Genomic DNA, 22,419 nt, shown 5'->3' with positions numbered 1-22,419 from the left:
TTCCAAAATAAATTCATCTGAGCCTGGATTGCGGAAGAGGTGGTACCATTTTAGATGAATCTTTTTATCTAACAACAGTATTAGAAAAATTAAACATATTTTAAGAGAACCTGGAATTCAATAATATGATAGATAATTAATATACATCATTTTGAATAGAACACAAAAATCTAGTTGTAGATTAGGTCTAACAAATAGTAATAATATAAAAGTTCAAAATTGTTTTAAATTTTGTATTTATGTTAAAGCATTATCTCTTTTTTTTTTTAATTTTATTTATTTATTTGACAGAGATAGAGACAGCCAGCGAGAGAGGGAACATAAGCAGAGGGAGTGGGAGAGGAAGAAGCAGGCTCATAGCAGAAGAGCCTGATGTGGGGCTCGATCCCGCAACGCCGGGATCACGCCCTGAGCTGAAGGCAGACGCTTAACCGCTGTGCCACCCAGGCGCCCCTAAAGCATTATCTCCTGAATATTTTATTTTATATAAAATTGTGTGCTCTTAAAAAAAATATATATATATATATCAGTTTCATTGCTGGCAATGTTGCCGAGATCATCTTAAAATGCTTTTGCAATAGCATACCAAAAAGTCTAGCCAAAGTGTATCCAAAAGCTATGCAAATGCAAAGTGTAGCTCCTAAGAGGGCAAGAGAATTTAGCAGAGGTCAAAATCAGGCACAATCTGACTATTAAACACAGGCTGACACTTTCTCTGACATCCCAGAGAGGAGTTACCAACCTTTAGTGGCCGTGGTTTAGATTTCACCTCCTAAGATGAGACAGGAGATGAGCCACGGGCTTAAGCAAAGGCGTAGTATTGAACAGACTACCAATAAAATGGGAACTTTCAAAGACGCACGTCCAGTGTAAAGTGTGAACGAGAAAACAATTCCCCACTGGCAAACAGAGCTCAAGAGAAAGTTTGACTGTTTGGGTTTGTGCTATAGGTATAGAAAAAATTGCTCACTGAGAATCTGTAACCAAGACTTATCCTCATTGTTTTGGTTTTCCTATTTAAAATGCATACACAAGTTGGGAAGCACCAAACTGACAGAATAGCATAAAAGTGGTCTTCAGTCGGAAATACCACTGGGATACTAGTAGAAGCAAAAGCATACCTCTAGGAGAGAACATACCCTCAGACAAAACCCCTCAGGGCCTCAGGGGCTTCCGACCATAATCCTCAACTTGAGAGAACGCATGAGGTAACACACCACCGTCTTCCCCTATTTCTGTTTCCCTGTATTTCTGAGTGAACACACAATGAAAAACCACATATGACACAGAGATTAAAGAAGCACAAGGCACAGTGGTTTAGATTGTAGCCTCTGGAGCCACCTTCAAATAATGGCTTTGTGGACGTAAGCTAGCTGGGTTCCTTTGTGCAAGATACCTTAATCTCCCCCTCCCCCCCCTTTTTCATTTGTAAAGTTGGGATTATTATAGTAATCTATATCACAGGATTATGAGAATTGAATGAGTTAGTATATAGAAAGTCTGTACAACCAGTGTGGTACCTGGAGTACAGGAAGCGTTGGAAAGAGTTAGCTGCTACCGTCATTGTCGTCGTCATCACTACCATCATCATAGTTAGTTGATCACATTATACCACCTGTCTCATGATTAGGCTGTTTTTCCTCCATATGTGCCCAGATGCATATTCATCTACCCTAGAATTGAATCTTGAGGTAAGCCCAGCAACTACACATCTCAAGTTATATGAGTTCATATGACTGGCTCCCTTGTTGATAAGCAGCAGAACGAACTGCAAGAAAATTTAATGGGTGACCATTAAGCTAGCTAGTTACAGAATGTTTTAGAATTTGCTGTTTACTTTTTGTTTAGATATTATATGAAGAGGCTCCACCACCACCCCAACCTTAGCACCTACCCCACCTCTTCCACACCCTCGCGTACTCACCACCAATCCACTCTGGACAACTGGAAAATGGAGTGAGGTGATTAGGCTGCGTGATCAGATTTCTGGTCGGACTTTGAGACTGGGCAACTCTACGTGCTCTTCCACACGCTGTGCTCTCTATCTTCCAGGAGCTGTTTGTTTCTCACCTTTTATCCAGCATTTCAATTTTCCTTCATTGCAATTACAACAGGGGAGAGGACATTCCTTAGCACCCCATCTTTTGCTATTACCTCTTGATGAAGTTTGTTTCTTCCTTTGAAAAAATGGTATTGATGTTTATCTCATGATGCAGTTGTGACAATCAAGTAATATATATTTTCAAACAAAATAATTTTTAGTTTGTGCAGTAATTCTTTAAATTTGTGCTGCAATTGCATACTTACTTGCTTTATCCTTGCTGAGGGATAGAGGACTACCTTCTCATTTCTGTCTCCTGTAACACCTAGCACAGTGTCATACACATACTAGAACTATTTTCACTCATGCAACAAATATTTGTTGAGGATCTCAGATGTACCACTCTCTTGGGCTCTGTGTTTAACTGTAATAAACAATCCCTGCTTTCCTTGATGAAAATTTGCTAAACTGACCTTTTCCATTGTATTTACCATGTATTCAGCTTGCAGACGGGACTGTAAAATCCATCTTATTCACCTCCAGCACTGCCAGGAAGTGTACCTGGGCAAATGACACAACCAGCCAGCCTAAACTATCGATTAAACGGGATAGAAATATATTATATAGGGGCGCCTGGGTGGCACAGCGGTTAAGCGTCTGCCTTTGGCTCAGGGCGTGATCCTGGCGTTATGGGATCGAGGCCCACATCAGGCTCCTCTGCTATGAGCCTGCTTCTTCCTCTTCCCACTCCCCCTGCTTGTGTTCCCTCTCTCACTGGCTGTCTCTCTGTCAAATAAATAAATAAATAAAATCTTAAAAAAAAAAATATATATATATATAGCACCTGAGATGGTGCGAGTGACACGGTCTCTACTGAATGTGCCAACATCCCATTGAACACATGTCCATGTGGTCCTCAAAAATGTGCACTTTGTTTAAAAGTCTCTCTCATCCATCAGCCGGTGAACACCTGAAGGTAGTAATTATGTATTTTTTACCATTGCTTTTCCCTCTGCCTTCAGGAATATTTCAATGCCTGAATTTAGAAGATATTCAATAGAGTAATTATTAATAGAATGAAATAGTGGAGAGAGGAGTGTATTTTTTAAAGGGTGAAACTTTTTACTGGGTACTATAATAAATATTTCAAAAATATAGCCACTGATTGCATTGCTATTCATTGGGCTACTGAGTGAATGCCTATCAGGTGCTATTATTAACCATGCTAAGCATTATCATGAACGTATAATTCTGTTTTTCTCTTTTTTGGGATTAACAGTTAAAGATGTCTAAAGGCAAATAAATGGGAAACAGTTTCTGAGAGGGTCAACAAAATTATGGGAAAGATCCATTTTCAATGTTAGTTCTCACTAGCCAAAACGTTGAATTTGGTATTAGCTTATTAAATACACACCTATAGATTTTTCAAGTTTGCATCTTTCAATATAAGTTAAATTAGACCTTAAACACTGGGGGGGGGCAGCAGGTACTAAAAAGTAGCCAGCTGTCCCAGCAGAGCAGGATGTCATTCCCTGGAATCACTGCTCATTCTATACTTGAACTTGATTTAACATCCAGTTGGTTGAAAAATTCAACTAGTCTGGTAACCAGCTTTTTGTATAATTTTTGGGAAATCTGGTCATTAAAATTGTCTTAAAATGCATCCTTTACTGACAGTCATAAATTCTGGCAGCTTTCCTGCATGAAATACTGCTATTGAAATCATACTTAAAATTTAAAGGTGCCTTAAGTAAGTGTAAGAGAAATAAGCATTTATAAATAACTTGGTTATATCAGAAAGCCAGTCACTACTATAAAACACTACAAAAATGACTTTATTGGAATTAAACTTACATAAGAAAACAAGGATCCTGAAGGAACCCGATTGATAATAAGAAATACCTTCAAAAATCCCTTTGAAGAAAAGTGTTAAAAAAAACTGTCTTAGTCTATTTTGGCTGCTATAACAAAAATACCATAGACTAGATGACTTATAAACAACAAATTTATTTCTTGCAGTTCTAAAAGTCCAGGATCAAGGCCCAGCAGATATTGTGTCTGGTAAGAGCCCACTTCCTGGCTCATAGATGGCTATCTTCTCACTGTGTCCTCACGTGGCAGAGGGAGCTCCTTGCCTTCTCTTTAATAAAGGTACCAATCCATTCATAAGGGCTCCATCCTCACGTTCTAATTACCCCCAAAGTCTCACCTCTAAATACATCACATTAGGGGATTAGATTTCAACATATTAATTTAAGGGGATACAAACATTCAGTCGATGGCATTCCACCCCTGGTCAGGACAAAATTCATGTCCTTCTCACATGCAAAATAAATTCATTTTATTCTAACAGTCAAAAAGTCTTAACTAGTTCCAGCATCAAAAGTCTGAAAGTCCAAAGTTGCATCTAAATCAGGTATGTGTAAGCCTCAAGGTATGAGTCATCCTGAGGCAAAGTTCTCTCCATCTATGAAGCTACAAAACCAAACAAATTATGGGTTTCCAAGATAAAATGGTGGGACAGGCACAAGACAGACATTCCCATTCCCAAAGAGTGAAATAGGAAAGAAGAAAGGAGTGACAGATCCCAGGTAAGTCCAAGACCAAACAGCACAAACAACATTAAATCTTAAGGCTCAAGAATTATTGTTGACTCAATGAATGCTCTGTCTTTTGGACCCATTGGGATGCCCATGTTACCCACAGGGCTCAGCAGAATGGACTTCCCTGCAGAGACTCTCTGCCTGGGCCCTGTGGATCTCCAGGACTGGGGTTCAAAGACTGAGGCTCTCCCAGATAGCCCTGTTCTTTGAGATCTAGGTGAAGGCAGCCATGCCCCCTTGACCTATGAACTATGAACATCAAAAGAGATTGGGCCACATGGACCCGCACCCTCCGGAGAGGTGGCCATGCCATACCAGGGCCCACAAGAGGCACAGCTGGGGTGGCAGAAGAGCGCGGCAAGAGATCGCAGAGAGCAGAGCTCCCCATGTGAGGTAGAGCCAGGTAGCGTGCAAGAAGGTTCCACAGGTATTGAAGGCCCTTCCTTTGAACCACTCAGCCCCCTAAGGCCTTGCAATACAGTCCTGTAATGGGAGTAGTGGCTCTGTTGACCACTGATTTGCCTTCAGGGTCATTCTTCCATTATCCTGGAGAATAGTCTCCTGGCTTCTGTTCAGAAGCTCACTCATACTGACCTCCTTATCAGTACCTTGGCCACACCCTCAGTGTTCTCATTTTTCCTATATGGATAAGCTGAAAATTTTCCAAGTCTTTATGTTCTGCTTCCTTTTGCTTAACAATTCTGTCTTTAAGTTACTTCTTACTGCTTGCATTTTACTAGAAGTCAGAGGAAGCCTAACTGCATCTTCAACACCCAGCTTAGAACTTGCTTCCACTAAACATCTACTTTCCTCACTTGTAAATGCTATGTTCCACAAAACACAAGAACATGAACATAATTCAGCCAGGTTCTTTGCCACATTATAATAAAGAGGGCCTCTCCTCAAGTTTCCAATAACGTGTTCGTCAATTTCATCTGAGGCCTCATTAGAATGGCTTTTACCACTCATATTTCTACCAACCTCCTGTTCAGGATTACTTAGCTATTCTCTAAGAACATCAGGGCTTTCTCTACTCTCTTCAGCTCTCTTTTCTTTCTGAGCTCTCACCAGAATCACCTTTAATGTTCTGTTAAAATATCTAGGCTTTTTCTAAAATGCAACTCAAAACGCTTCCAGCTTCTACCCATCACCCAGTTCCAATGCTGCTTCCACATTTTTAGGTATTTCTTACAGCAGCACCCCCACTTCTCAGTACCAATTTCTGCCTTAATCCGTTTGGACAACAATCCTGTGGACTGGGTGGCTTAAACAACAAATATTTCTCTCTCACAGTTCTGGAAGCTGGGAAATCCAAGATCAAGGTGCTGGCAGATTATAAGGATACTAATCCCGTTCGTGAGGGAGGGCTCCACCAACATGACCTAACACCGACCAAACATCATCACGTTGGGGTAATTCATAAGTTTGGGGTGGGGGGAGGGGTACAAGCATTCAGTCTATAGCAAAGACTCAATCACAAATCAAAAAATAAAACTATTTTACTATAAACCATATATTTATTTAAAAGCCAAAAACAATAGATGAAGCATGAAAACACACAAATTTCAGAGTAGCTTTTGTTTTTAGTGAATTTGATCAATTTTACACAATGAAATACCATTAAGGAATATAGAAATTACAATATGAACTGTAGTATAAAAATAAAAGACCATAGCATTACTTTTTGTTTTAAAGATTTTATTTATTTGTCAGAAAGAGAGAGAACTAGAGAGCACAAGCAGGGGGAGCAGCAGGCAGAGGGAGAAGCAGGCTCCCCACTGAGCAAGGAACCCAATGTGGGGCTCGATCCCAGGACTCTGGGATCATGACCTAAGCCGAAGGCAGACGCTTAACCAACTGAGCCACCCAGGCGCTCCAAGACACAAAGTATTACTTATAAAAAAAGTGGAATTATAACTGTAAGAGACAACTTAATACTATAAAAACTTTAAACAAATTTAAAATGTTTTATGTTAAAAATAATTTTTTTTTTAGTATTATGCAGCATGTCTTGGGATGTAAGGATATAGGCAAGTAAAAAGGAGGTTTATATAGATAAACTTTGTCTATACTATTTGTCTGATTTCATATATAAAATGTCAAACATTATTATAAGAAATAATATATATAAGACTGCAATTATATTTTCAAATATAAGGTAATTATTTTTTTTAGAAAGCAGCAGTTTTACATTTTTTTTAAAAAAAGCTAGTATCACCTAAAAATAAAAATTATCAGAAACTGAGTAAAACAACTTTACCATGAAAAGATAAATATAATTTTAAAATGAAGCACCTTTCTTTGACTTCAAGAGGAACTACGGGCAAAGGCCCTCATCTCTCAGTAATTCCATCTAAGAACACTCAGGCTCGTTTCACTTAACAAGGAAAATACATTTCATTCAACATACTGGCTGTGTTGAAAGAACACAGTCCATGTCCAGATAGGAAGGTAGAGTGCAAAAGAGGCAGGCTGATTCATCAGAGTCTATTCACTAATACACTATGCTCTTAACTAGCTAATAAAAACAAGTACATTTGTATTTTAACTATGGTGCTCCTACATAATTTTACTGTTAAACTGTAGTTCACACAGAAGTAATATATGCTTGCTGTGTTTGCTGTGTTTTATTATTTTCTTTGCATAGATATAGATTTATCTATCATCAAATAAAAAGCAGCTAAGAAATATTAAACAATGTGAAGATTTGTAGGTTTTGCTTTTACAAAGTGCTACACAGAATGTCACATTTCAAAATTTAGAAACAAAACTAACTCCAGCTATTAGAAAAACACGGTAATTGTCAGGGATCTTTCTGAAAGGTAAAAAAACCCAATTATCTTCTCTGTGTCACATCGAATGAGATATGAAGGTTCAAAGGCAATCTTAGAGATCTGGCCAAACATATTTTAAATATAAGGCATCTGTGACCAAGAAAAATTAAATGGATTAAATGCAAGCTCCTTATAAGGGAGCTTAAATTTCTCATCTGAGTAATTCTCTAAATTACTCAGAGATCTAGACTGGCTGTGGTCCATGTTACCTCTGTTCCTGATAGTCTGACCCTGACTCCATATACAAGCAGGTCCTGACTGACCATGCTAGTGAATGAGGGAGTATGCATGGAAAATATAAACCCTATGATTAAAAAAAAAAGTTTTATTTAGTAATAAAATCAAAATTTCCATGGAAACTTAGAAACTTGCAAAACAAAGTTTTGATACATAGGCACAAGTAAATTTTTCCTTGTACAATAAACATGCAGTCTGCTTTCCTTTTTGTTTTTAAAGATTAAGAGTATCATTCTTTTCACCTGGAATTAAATTTGTCTTCAGTAACAGGACAAGAGGTGCGAGAGGTAGGACGGGGTTATGGACAAAAGCTCTATTACTCTATCTCCAAGACTGCTCTAAAAAGCTCTAAAAAGCTCACCATTTCATGACCTACTAATGTGAAATCTCTGGGATTTGTTTTCCCTTATGTCATGGTAAAGCATTTTGAAACTCATTGTAAGGTGTTTACTTGGTTAATGAGTCATAGCTTTTTCAAGGTGAACTCCTAGTCTACCAAGAGGACAAATGGGCAGATAATCAATTGAAACATGTTTAGGTTGTACTGCCCTTACACTCTTAGCCTGTTAGAGCTAATACCCAGTGAAAATAATCTGCAAAAGCAGGCACATATATTTGCAAATAATTCAGGGGATTGTAAGCCCCATCCAACTTTTCTAATTTTTATTAGCCATTATTGCTGATTTGCTGTGTCCATTTATCTTGATGAATTTTGTGGTGGAGATCTTTCAAAATACATGAAGTCCTGAAATTAGAAAAAAGAATTATACATACATATATAATATATATAGAAAGATAACTGTACGTATATAGATACATACATAATTAGATGCAATGCATAGAGTATTACCCTTTATAATTTACCAGGTGATCATCATTCTAGTTAAGAATAAATAAATCTAATAAAACCTTTATGAAGAAGACCTGACATGAAGACCAGAAATTACAGACTTAGAACTGTTGGTAGCCAGTAACATTTCCATCTGGGGGTACCGATTAACTAAATTTTCGTTGTTAAAAGGAAAAAAAACTTGACAATCAATATTAAATATGTTAAATATGCCAATTGCAATATGTTAGCTACATTTTAAGGTAAATATATCCATTTTATGTCTGTGCCTTACTTATGAATATTAACCACTGATCAGTCATTAATACAGCAAGGGAACTCTACCTAACAAATCTAAGGAAGATACGGCACCAAGGAGTCCAGTGACAGAGAGGCAGGAGGGTGGAGGGAAAGGACATCAGCTTTAGAGTTATTTACTTCATTAAGAAGTCCTAGGATAGGCATCTTTAAGTCATGGCAAAGACAAACAACATGCAATGAGGACAAGTACACCCGCTGGATGCCCAATATCTCCAAGTACTCTTCTGGCCCCTTTATTCATATGAGGGCTCGTGTTCATTGCCCTGAAAAATATAAGTATTTTTATCTCCATTTTGGTAAGGAAAACGAGGCCTGGAAGTGCTAACCACTTTGTAAAACATGTAACTAGTAAGTGGTAGACAGAAATTGTTACTGCCTTTCTATTACACCACACTGCGTCTCATCATAAAGAGTGCTTCTCTCAAGACAACTCAGAAGCAAAAGACTTACAATGAGGAAGCAAGCTCCAAAAATCATGGCTTTCATCTTCACATCCAGGTCTAACGGGAAGTGAATTTCAAAGTGGTCAGCATCACCCATTGCTGATAACAGACCGTTCCACTTCCTAATAATACTGCCGATGTTGGACATGCCATCAAGGGATTTGACCTAGAAAGATAAGAATGTGACTTTATGATGATTGAAAAATATTATACATATTATAATACATATATAATACATATTTCATTTCATATTTCATTCCTCTACTTATAAGCAGTTTGCACTGCGATAACATAAATACAGAACAGGAAATTAATATAGTAATAATTACACTACTGTAATTTAATTACTATAAAGTAATACATTACTGTAAAGTAATAGGGAATTACGGCCAAGAAGGCTTAAGTGCCTTGAAACTGGTTTATAACTGAGCTGCAGTATATCTGACAGTTCTCGGATTGGAGTTCTTTCTTCATCCTCAAATGAGTTATTAGGGACGTATGATTGAATTGATTCTGAAATTCTTTATCACATAGTGAAGGGTGGGAACTGGGGATTGGAAAGGAGTCTCTACAGTCTAGGGAAACACATGAGCAAAAGTAAGGAAACAGTTTTATGTACTTCACAAATTTCAAATAATCACTCAAGTTTTGTGGGCCAAATCCACCCTGTCTTCTTAAAGTATGTCAGAATCCCAAAGGGCTTTGGCTTGTAAAAGGGGGATTCTGGCACTTGCCAGAGGGAAAATACCCAAATACTAACTTCTGGTGATTGGAATGATCCCATACACCCGCCCCTAAACTTTGGCTTATCTACATTTTCTATTTCTCTACACTGGTCTTTTAATAAATAAGCAATGCTTGAAGAACTAAAAAAAGTTTACTGGGTGTCATAGGAAATATCTGAATGAGCAACTTTAGATAATGAGCCTTGCTGAATTATAAGGCATTCAAGAAGGATTCTCTAAGAAGCTCAGGAAATATTTCTAGGCATCGCCTTTGTCAGATTCATAGGATAATAAGCACTCATTTTGTACTAAGAGAGGCAAAACAAGATTTTGCATTTTCCTGAGAAAATGTTATAACCTGTTATGAGTTTTATCCATGTTATCAGTGTTATCCTCTCTCATAAGGACACAGACAACTTCTACCATGCAAATAAACAATGTACACAATCTGGGGTGCTCCATATGTCCTGTGATGTGTCGGGCATTTCTGTTAATCAGGAGTGACAATCCTGCAAATCTTTGGTAAAAATGGTTAATTAAATATGACCAAGGGGCGCCTGGATGGCTCAGTTGTTAACCATCTGCCTTTGGCTCAGGGCTCGATCCCAGGACTCTGGGATCCCAGAGTCCTGGGATCGAGCCCCACATCGGGCTCCCAGCTGCTGGGAGCCTGCTTCTTTCTCTCTCACTCCCCCTGATTTCCCCTCTCTCGCTGGCTGTCTCTGTCAAAATAAATAAAATCTTCAAAAAAATAAATAAATAAAATAAATAAATACAACCAACAATAAATAAATGGATTCCACCAGTCTCTTCTTTCAGGTTTAGTGTTTTAAATGGTTACTTCTTATCTTTATCAAACACTGAAATCATAAAAAAAAATAGCTCGCACTTTGGAAAACAGTAAGCAATCCACGAACAGTAATTTGAAAATGATTTGATGTCAACCAATAACTCTTCCTCATTCTACTTTATTCATTCACATAAAAACATAATCTAAAACCAAATAATTCTAAGATCTGTTAGTACATGTAGAAGAAATAGTAAAAATGTCATTTTTATATTTGTTTACCTCAAAAACCGAATCAGAACCACAGCCGTAGGTGGAACACGGCCCACGTACTCTCATCACGTTCTCTCTCTTCTCGCTTTGGAGGCTGTACACCGCCCTGCACAGGTTCCAGTGCTCCGCGACAAAGCCAATGGTGACACCGGGAGGGCACTGCACCTCCAGCTGCAGATGGAGACGTGACAGAGGGGAGGAAGCTACAGAGATACCCACACGCATACACACCACCTAGATGTGCTCTTAAGTCTTTCAAGGACTAGGAAAATTGTTACTGGAAGACAGCCTTCCATCTTACCCAGGCTCCTTCTTAGGGCTGTAGGTCAGAACAGCCTTGAGAGCTGAGGTCACATTTCCCTTTGGAACAAAGTGACTGCTTACTATACAATGGACAGTTCTCCAAGCTCACTATTGCTCAGCTGTGTGCAGCATCGGCATGAGCTCCTCTGGGTCAACCCTATAGAACCTGGGGGCACGGGGACCTACACCAACAGACTGCTCATGCCACTCATGCTGTTTACTGTGCCGTAGTGAAGTTCTTTGTCTCTGCTCTAGGTGTCTCATGTCTTCCGGCACAATTCGTGACAAAGCAAGCAAGGTAATTTCTTAGATTTAAATCACAGACATGACAATTGTAAGAGAAATGGAAAAAGAGGCATTCTGAGAACTGAATATTGTGAAAACAACGGAATGTGTGAATGAATATATAAAGCCATTTTATTGATTGATTGATTTAAAGACTTTATTATTTGACAGAGAGAGCAAGAAAGCGCAAGCAGGGGAGCAGCAGAGGAGAGGAGGAGAAGCAGACTCCCTGCTAAGCAGGGAGCCCGATGTGGGGCTTGATCCCAGGACCCCAGGATTATGACCTGAACCAAAGGCAGATGCTTAACCGACTGAACCACCCACGCACTCCATAAAGCCATTTTAAAGAGTTTCAAAATTGTCCACTGCCCTGTTTTAGCTAAGCATCTCTACAATACTCCTCTGTGAAGAACTAAGATCTTCATATTTACTAATAACAAGAGTCAGAGTTCAAGTTCTACTGGTAGCTTTTCTGGTGTCATATATACTTTTCCAAGAGTTTCCACTAGGTCTCATCATGGGGCAGGACTACATAGCTTCATGAACTGTTAAATCAAGATATTTTTTTAAAAAGATTTTATTTATTTATTTGACAGAGAGAGAGAACATAAGCGGGCAGAGAAGCAGGCAGAGGGAGAGGGGGAAGCAGGCTCCCCATTGAGCAGAGAACCCGATGTGGGGCTTGACCCCAAGACCGGCATCATGACCTGAGCAGAAGGCAGATGCTTAACCGACTGAGCCCCCAAGGGATCCCTCAAATCAAGATATTATTTAAAAAAAAAGATTTATTGTTTATATATATACATTCACACATATACTTAAGCATATAAATTTGATAGCTGCCTAAGATTAAGATCTTATACAAGTTTAGGCCTCAGAGCTAAGAAAAATAAAAACTGTATACAAGTAAACTACTTAAAAAATTCATTTGAGAAGAAAATCCAACTCATGAATATGAAGAATTCCTACTATATCCAAAAGGACTCAGGATTAAAAGTGAAGATTCATCTCAAATAACAGGCTGTTATTACAAAAACAGTAATGAGAGAGGAGTAAGACCTGGGAACAACATTCTCTGAGCACTGCGCTATCTGCCAGGTACTGTAATGAAGAGTTAACATTTACTTATTACTATTTAATCCTCAAAGCAATCCTGTGTGATAGGGGCTATTATTATCTCCATCTTATAGGAAATCAAAACACAGAGAAGGTTGTAAATAAATTAACATTTACTAAGTGCTGGCACTTACTGTGTCTTCTAAATATCCCCATAGTCCTATGGGGTACAGGTTGTGCATAGTTTATGTGCAAGAGCATGGAGCTCCAGAGAAGTTAAGTAAATTGCACAATTTAAGTAGGTGACATATCTAGAATTCAAAATTCTGGTGGACCTCTCGCTAAGGCTGCTTCATTTCCCTGCAGTGAACAGCTTCCTAGAGCCGTGCAGGCTGTAGAGAGCAACCAGACTGTAACTCAGAACATCACCTCTCTAGGTTCAGAACTCGGGGGCCTGTAACACCCTCATCAGGCACCTCATCTTTCTGAGCTACCCCTTCTTTATCTGTGGCAAGGTGTGGACTGGGATGGGGAGTCTAAAGTCATCCAAGGTCTCTTCCGATTCTAAAAGCATTCAATGATGTCTAGGGACATCTTCCCTGGGGATATGTAGGTACATTTGGACACATGTACATGACTTCTGTTCTAGGTCACAGATACATTTCCAATTCAATAAATACAAGTGACAAAATTGTGGTCACCAAATAAATACCCTAATTTGTGCCTGACCCGCCAGAAGACAAGAGCCCACAAGAAAAAGCCCTCTGTGATTTTCCTTGGGTGAAACAATGTGGCCTCCTTCCTCCCCACTCCCTTCTTTCATGCTGACCAGCAGACCCAGTGAAAATCCCCTCACTGTCATTCTGGAAGGAGCACAAAGTGTGCTGTGAAGACTTGGATCAGGAGAAACCAGGGATAAGACCTGCATTCTCTGACCTCTTGCCTGGAGGAGGGACAACAGAGGCAACAGCAGGTGCATCTGAAAGGTCTCTGCATTGTCATGATTTCTCGGCCCATAAAGTCGGTGACCCGGAGGACAAAGGGCCTTAGTGTCCGATAAGCATTTCTGAAGTCATCTGTGTCTTCAGTTACGATGTAAACCATTTGGTCCAGGTTGTTTTTAATATCATATCTATTATTAGTTTCAAAAGATGTCATCACTAAAAAAATAAAATGAGAAAGCCACTTTAAATTAGAAGCAGTTAAAATGGGCCTCAAGAAGTCCTTTTCTAGTATTTCTTAGGGGCTTAAAGCAAAATAGCTTTTTAAAAATTTAAAGTGAAATATTACAATTGATTAGGACACCAAAATGATTCAGATACCCAATAAATACCTGGTAATTTTGAAAATCTAAAACATTTCTTTTAAGGAGATCGGTACAAAATGATTTTTAAAACTTTTCCACACAAATGCAAAGACTAAATCTATATTACTGGAGTATCTGAATTTAGAAAACTTAAATTATAAAACCATGTAAATGAAATTATACATTTTACCATAAAGTAGTCATCTCAAGAAATATACTGAGATGGTTAGGGTCATTCATAATTGCAAACAGGGAAATGAACCAAGGAAACTCAGAGGCTCTGTGTGGTGGTCAAATGCATGTGCAGATCTGGTGGTAAAGTGAAGGTCAGTAATCTAGTGAGGATGAACTGAGATCAAGCAGTATGTTTATTGTGATTTCTTTTTACTTCTAAAGCAAGGGTACTGGACTAGAACTTAGCAGATTTAGATTCTATTTCCAGCCCTACCACTGATTAGCTGACTGTGGGGCCTCTGGCTAATTCATTTAGTCTCTTGATTCCTTCTTTCCCTCTTCCATGAAAGATGAATATGCAGAACGGGGGGGTTTGGCCAGATAAAATGTAAGTCTTTTTCAAGTCTAAGAACTTATGTATGATACATAAATAGATACAATTATACAAAATAATTCCCTTTATTACTTTCTTGAAGGAAGGGTAAAAGAAGATAGTCTTTTCCCTTTGAACCACTAAGAAATGATCAATATTAAGGAACTAGATATTGGGTAAAGCAAATTTCTACCTGATTCAAATACTGCTGAACACTACAAAATTATACATACTTTCCAGAGGCTCAAAATGCTGAAGGACGTGTATGTTGTCCAACTGTTGGGATAGAACAAAGCAATTAGGAAAAATAGAAATAACATAATTAAATCAAACCAGTGTTAGAAAAGAAGGGGATGAGACAGGTATTAAAATGTATTAATTGATACCAAAATATCTTTTTGAAATTGAATGGAATAAAAAAAAATTATCAAGTGTAATTACCCTATGTGTACCTAGTCAGCAGAGCTGTCCAGATAGGAAAATCACTTTTCTCCACTTTAAAAGATAAAGTTACCAAAAAAAAAAAAAAAAGAAGTTGCCTGGTACATCAGAAAATCATCGTCCCGCTACAGTAACAGCACCTAGAAGAAGCTGCGTTGATACAGATTGTTTCTAGCTCCGCCCCTACTCACGGGTCTCATTGACAGGTCACTCACACTCACAGCCTGGAGGCGCTCAGAAAGTTCAGGACGGAATAACATGGACCAGCCACAGAGGAAACTATTTTCTCAGTGGCTTAGGGAGAGCAAATCAGCCAGGGACCTCACACAGGAGTATCCAGTTTTACATTATTTTCACAGGTAACCCTGGAAGATGTTAACACATTGATTTCCACTCATTTGAGCTACTAATGCAAGGGTCTTCCCTAGGTGCATACTTTAATAAGGAGAGGGTCCACAAAGGCTGGAAGCATGTGATTAGGATTAGGGCAAAGAGGAAGAAACATTCTGGGATGGGATCTCTTGAAAAGGGTGTTGGGAACACCACCAGATAGACTTCTACCTTAACTTCACTTAGGAATCACTCTAAAGACAGTATGATGGGCTCATTACCTGATATACTTGAGAATATCCTAGTAGAAAAGAAGAAACCTCTTTGAGGACAGAGTAATTATATTTATATAATTTTAGATAATATAGATCATTCCTAATCCCTGAGCCCAGAATATTGCCTGAAATGTCATATTTCACCAAATACTCATTGAATACATTAACTGATAAAAAAGTACATGAATGTGGTAATATAGAAAGTTAAAAATAACTAGACATAAATATTTTGTGGTGTATGATTACAGGAGGATATGAAGAGGATACAATCCTTCCTTCATTAAAAACTTTTTCTTTTGTGAAAACACAAGCAGGTGAGGAGGTCTAACCATGGCTTCTAAAAGGCCAAAAGTGGTCACTAAGGTGGTTTATAGTTCCTTTAAAAATCCAGAATGTTGGGGCGCCTGGGTGGCACAGCGGTTAAGCGTCTGCCTTCAGCTCAGGGCGTGATCCCGGCGTTATGGGATCGACCCACATCAGGCTCCTCCGCTGTGAGCCTGCTTCTTCCTCTCCCACTCCCCCTGCTTGTGTTCCCTCTCTCGCTGGCTGTCTCTATCTCTGTCAAATAAATAAATAAAATCTTTAAAAAAAAAATCCAGAATGCTAAACCTAGAACTCAAAGTAAAAATATTCACTGCTGATAAAAGCATCCACTGCTGAGCAAAATATTCTAAAGAAATAATGCCTGTTAATGTAAAAGAAGTTTGTCCAGTAAGACACTATGGTTGCTATGGCTCAGTTCTCTAACAAATTGGTGGAGTCACTGGCCAAGCCAATACTCTAGAAATAATATAATCCTGCTACTTTGAATGCTCCAGAATCTTGACAGTCCTGATAATGATTCATGGAATCTACATCAGAGATTGCAAAAAGGCTAGGATAAGGAAAATGATAAAGCAAATGGTTCTCTGTCTTCTGTTTGCATTTGAGGTGTTTCAACTAATAACATCCACAAGCTACCGCCCGTTGGATGGGCCCTGTGTGCCAAAAATAGTAGGTGCACTATAAATCTTAGCTCCTGAAAAATTCTCCCAACCACCTAACGGGGTATGTATTGCTAGTACTATTTTATTGATGAGGAAATTCAAGCATCAACAGTTACTGAAGGTAACTTATGAAAGTTACTGAAGGTTGCAGAGTGAGGACGGAGTACAGCTAGAATTTAAAACCAGGTTTGCCTGGTTGCACACCTTTTTGTTGCTTTTTTCACCTATTTTTTTTTTAATTCAAAACATCCCTGAAAGAGAAAACAGAATTCATAAAATGTGTTCATTTAACTCCTTGTCAGAGTAATAGAAGGAATTTAAAACTTGGCAAATTAAGAAAACTGGCAAGTCCCTTGCTTATAATGTATTTCAACAACTCCTTTTTCTAAAACCAAACATGATTCAATAGGTTCTAAGGAACTTCCAGTACTTGCTTCATCTTATTTTCATTAAGCAATTCTTTTGAGTCTCTGACATGTGGTTTTAAACAATACCATTTGGTACATGGCTTTGACATACTGCCCCAGTTCCTGAGCCGGATATCCTGATAGCTTCAGAACGTCTACAAGGATGGAAAATAAGAATCCACTGTGTTGTGGGAAGAGGGGTCTCTGGAATTTGGCCTGAAGCAAAACCCTTGGTAGTTCTCTTTCTATTGACATTTTATGTTTAGAGGGTGGCAGGAGTGGCTAATGAAAATGGTGGGTAATGAGAAAAAGGGATGGGCAGAGGCACTCAGTGACTGATTCACGGTCTACTGTTCTGCTCTACTGTTGTTGTTCTTGGTGTTAACTCTTCTTTGCAAACACCTCATCTAGCATCTTCCATTGTTTTTCCTCTGTTCCTGTTTTTTAAACTGCCTTCTCCAGGACACCTTACATACCTTAAAATTCAGCACACATCCTTTAGAAAGCCTACTGATCCCACCAAATACATTCCTGCACTCATTTTCCCTTCACGTATCTGAAATCAGTACCACCACTCCTACGGTCTCACAAACAGGACCCTTGTCATCACTGACCCATCACCTTCATCCGCTCTATCCAGCTCTGGATCTCTTTTTGTCAGATCCCCAGTCATGTTTCATATAAGAAAATTGTTTGGATTTGTGTGGAGTACCTGGGTTAAGTATTCCAGACCAGGAGGACAGTTTGGCATAAGAGCAGGCCCTGGCATCCATGTGATTGGAACAGGTTGATTTGGCATATGATATTTGCCAGGCTGGTACTGGATAGGATGGATACCACCAGGTAGCTGGTACGAGGGGAAGGCATAGGGCTGCTGCGGACTGTAGTATCCCACAGGCAAGCCTCCTGGGTAGCCTGCAGGTGGAGGGACAGCTAGTCCAGGGGCTCCTGTATTCAAAAACAAAGGAAAATGTTATACACTACTAACACTGTAACACACTGCAAGTTAGAATGACCTTTTACATGAAAAATATATGTGCCACACAACACCCACTTCGGGATAAAACACAACCCATTTTCTGAATGTGTACCATGCACAAACAATGTACTAAGTAAGGGGCTTTATGTATTAACTCATTTAATCCTCTTAAAGGTTCCTAATCCCTGATTATAAGATAATTATTCTACACAGAGGTGTAGAGATGAGGTCTGAAACATCAAGTAACATGTTGGCTTCTCTGTAATAGGTTTCTCCCTTGGAGATAATAATATACCTACTTCACTAGGCTGTAGTGGGTTTAGCACAAGACTTAGCACATAATTAGCACTGTACATTTATGCTATTGTTTAAGTTTACTGTTATTACTGTTTAGGGTCACAAAGATAGTAACTTTAAAGGGATGTTTTTAATGATAGATATGTAATTCCAGAACAGTTTCATCGCTCCAGAAAGCAAGCCCATACGCATTAGCAGTTATTTCCCATCTTCTGCTCCAGCCCCTGGAAACCATTGTCACTACAGATTTCCCTAACCTGGGCATTCCATATAAATGAAATCAGGTAACATGTAGCCTTTGTGTCTGGTTTCTTTGACTTAGCATAATATTTTCAAGGTTCATCCATGTTGTAGCATGTCCTAGTAGTTCATTCCTTTTCGTGGCTGAGTAATATTTCATTGCATGGACACATCACTTTTTATGTATTCATTAATCAGCTGATTAATGATTTGGGTTGTTTCTACCTTTTGGCTACTATTTGTAATAACACTGCTGTGAAATTAGTGTAAATTTTGGTGTGAACGTAAGTTCTCAATTCTTGAGTAGGAATGGAATTAGCCTTAACGTTTTGAGGGAATGCCAAACTGTTTTCCGAAGTGGCTTCACTGTTTTACACTCCTACTGCTGAACTCACTTATTAGTGCTAGTTGTGTGTGCATGTGTGTGTATTCCTTAGGATTTTCTACATACAAGATGACGCCATCTGCAAATAGAGATAGCTTTACTTCTTCCTTTCCAATCTGGATGACTTTTATTACTTTTCCTTGCCAGACTGCCCTGGCTAAAACCTCCAGTACAATGTTGAATATAAGTGGCATGAGGAGATATCCTGTCTTGTTCTTGACTTTAGGGGGAATGCTTTCGGCTTTTGCTATTAAGCATGATGCTTTTCATAGATGCCTTTTATTAAGTTGAGGAAGTTCCCTTCTATTCCTAGTTTGTTAAGTGTTTTTAATTATGCAGGATGTTTCACTTTGTCAAATACTTTTTCTCTATCTACTGATATGATCATATGATTTTTGTACTATATTCCATTAATATGGTACATACATTGACTGATTTTCCAAAGATAAACCAACCTCTCATACTTGGGACAAACTGCATTTGGTCACGGTATATAATCCCTATTATATATTGCTGGATTTGGTTACTTCATACATTGCTAGTATTTTGTGGAGCATTTTTGCATCTGTATTAATTTATAAGGAATATTGCTCTATAGTTTTCACTTCTTGTGATGTCTTTGTCTGATTTTGCTAGTAGGGTAATACTGGCTTCACAGAATGGGCTGGGAAATAAGTGTTCACCATTCTTACATTTCTTGTAAAGGGCTGGTATTAAACTCTTCATTAAGCATTTGGTAGAATTCATGAAGCCATCCAGACCTGGGCTTTACTTTGTCAGAAATTTTTAAATGACTAATTCGATCTCTTGCTATACAGCTCTATTCAGGTTTTCTATTTCTTCTTGGAGTCGGTTTCAGTTGTGTTTTTCTAGGAATTTGTCCATTTCATCTAGGTTTTCCAGTTTGTTGGTATGGAACTGTTCATAGTATTCTCTTGTAATACATTTTAATTTTTATAAGCTTGTTAGTAATGTCTCCGTTTTCACTCTTGATATTAATACTTTGAGTCTATTTTTTTTTTTCTTGGTCAGTCTAGCTTAAGATTTCTCAATTTTGTTGATATTTTCAAAGATCCAACTTCTGGTTTTGTCAGTCTGGCCTATTGCTTTTCCTTTCTTTATTTCATTTACTTCTACTTTAAATTCTGTTATTTCCTCCTACTTGCTTAGGGTTTGGCTTCTCTCTAAGGTGGAAAGTTGGGTTACTATTTGAGGTCTTTCTTCTTTTTTAATATAGGTGTTGATAGTTATAAATTTCTCTCTATGCTGTGTTTCTTTTTTAAAAGATTTATTTACTTATTAGAGAGAGAGAGAGAGGAGGGGTAGAGGGGAAGAAAGGGAGAGACAATCTTAAGCAGATTCCCTCTTGAGCACAGAGTCCGACGTGGAGCCGAATCTCACAACCCTGAGATCATGACCCGAACCGAAATCAAGAGTCAGATGCCCAACCAAGTCACCCAGGCCCCCCTCTCTATGCTCTGTTTTAGCTGTATACCGTAAGCTTTGGTATACTGAGGTTTTATTTACTCAAAAGTATTTTCCAATTCCTCTTGTAATTTCTTCCTGTCCTTTTGCTTATTTAAGGGTGTGGTAATTTCCTCAGATTTCCCAACTTTCCTTCTATTTTTATTGATTACTAGTTTTATTCCATTGTGAAATCTATATGATTTCAGTTGTTTTAAATTTATGAGACTTGTTTTTTGGCTTAATCAGTAATCTCTCTTGGAGAATGTCCCATGTGCACTTGGGAAGAATGTATATTCCACTGTTGTTGGGTAGAGTGATCTATACGTGTCTATGTTTAGTTTGGTGTATAAGATTTCCCTTTTGACCTTCTGTTTAGTTGTTCTATCCATTACTGTAAGTAGGGTATTGCAGTCTCCAACTCTTATTTAATGAAATGTCTATTTTACTCTTGAATTCCGTCATTTTTTTTGCTTCATATATTTTGGCGCTCTGTTTTTAGATGTATAAATGTATATAATTGTTATGTCTTCTTGATGGATTGACACTTCTATTATTGTAAAATGTTCTTTATCTCTAGTAACAATTTTTGCCTTAAGGTATATTTTGTCTGATATAAGTATAGCTATTTCACTAATTCTTAACAACGAAGTTTGAGAAACATTGCTCTAATATAGTGTTTTACAATCTGTACATACAATCTGTGAGCTGTGAAATCAATTTAATGATTCACAATTAAAAATTTTTTAAATAAAATTTACCACACTAGAATAAAATAAAATAGAAAAAAAATCAAACTGTATTGCCCACATGCTGCATACTCACTGTGTTGAATATTTGCTTGGTGAAATGTTATATATAGCATATATATAATATATATATACATATAAATGTTTTTATATACAAATATATACATACATATATATTGTTTACTCTGGGTCACAGCAGATTGTCATCAAGAATGTTTAAGGGGGCGCCTGGCTGGTTCAGTCAGTAGAGCATGTGAATCTCCATCTTGGGGCTGAGTTTGAGCCCTATGGTGGGTGTAGAGATTACTTTAAAAAAATTTTTTTTAAATTAAAAAAAGAATGTTTGAAAGCCAGTGATTTAAAGACCCTTTTGCTTAACCAACATAAAAAAGAAAAGATCCTATTTTAGAATGGGAAAGATGGAGACAATGTCACAAAACTGTGATGCATAATCACATAGGAGTTTGTTTTCACCATGGTTGCAAATAGTTTTGTGGATCTTCTCCTTGAAGGGAAAAAACAAATCTTCTATAAATACAGGTTAAACTGAGTTTCTTTCTGAAAATTGCTACTTGTCTATAAAATTTCTGTTTATAATATGTGTATGTGCATGTATCTTTGTTTTCTTACACTGGGATGTTGGTCCAGAAGACAGCAAGGGATGTCAGAAGCCGAGATTCATCTCCTGTCTAAGTGCGCTAAAGGAACAAGCCTGGGAGAGCTGTACCTTGGGCTGTGATGCTGAAGGCCCATAAATGCTGTCTTAGTTCCCAAAGTAACCCAGGCTCTGGGCCTGTGGCTCTACAGACTGGGGAATCTGGTATCTTTCTGTAATCAGAAAGCAATGCCACACAGCAGGGCAGGGACTGATATTTCCTGAAAAATGGGAACAGTGCATTGGTGGCTGTTCTTTGAAAAGGTCCCTCCTACAGAATGAAAAAGACCTGAGAGAGTGGGGTAAGGTGGAGACTACGCTCTCTCTCGGAGAACCCAAATAACCGGATCCTGGACACCATGCACACCAGGAAGGAGCTCCTGCTGGAGGAAGCTATGTTCTATATATATATATATATATATATATATATATATATATATATTTATAGTAATAGTTAATACTTGCTGAGCTTTTATTGTGGTCCAGGCACTACTGTAACTACTTTACATGTATTAAATCTTGTAATCTAGGCATCAACCTTATGTAGCAGGGACTATTACTATTACCCTTAATTTACAGAGGAAAAACTGAGGCATAGGAGGATAAGTAACTTGCTAAAGA

At 38.2% G+C, this 22,419-nt stretch overlaps 1 protein-coding gene across 1 annotated transcript; it reads right to left on the bottom strand.

Annotated features, from left to right (window-relative positions):
- Positions 1 to 6,405: 6,405 nt before the first annotated feature.
- On the bottom strand, positions 6,406 to 17,990 carry PLSCR4 (phospholipid scramblase 4; the record flags this gene model as incomplete). The annotated part of the gene is made up of 6 exons (XM_034661808.1): positions 6,406 to 8,460; positions 9,316 to 9,474; positions 11,103 to 11,264; positions 13,674 to 13,897; positions 14,824 to 14,866; positions 17,742 to 17,990. Coding segments are annotated over 6 exons (885 nt in total), but the record flags the coding sequence as incomplete, so codon positions are not given.
- Between the last annotated feature and the right edge of the window lie 4,429 nt (positions 17,991 to 22,419).

Source organism: Ailuropoda melanoleuca, chromosome 6, assembly GCF_002007445.2.
Source record: "Ailuropoda melanoleuca isolate Jingjing chromosome 6, ASM200744v2, whole genome shotgun sequence".
Lineage (NCBI taxonomy): Eukaryota > Metazoa > Chordata > Mammalia > Carnivora > Ursidae > Ailuropoda > Ailuropoda melanoleuca.
This window is presented reverse-complemented; position numbering and strand designations above follow the sequence as displayed.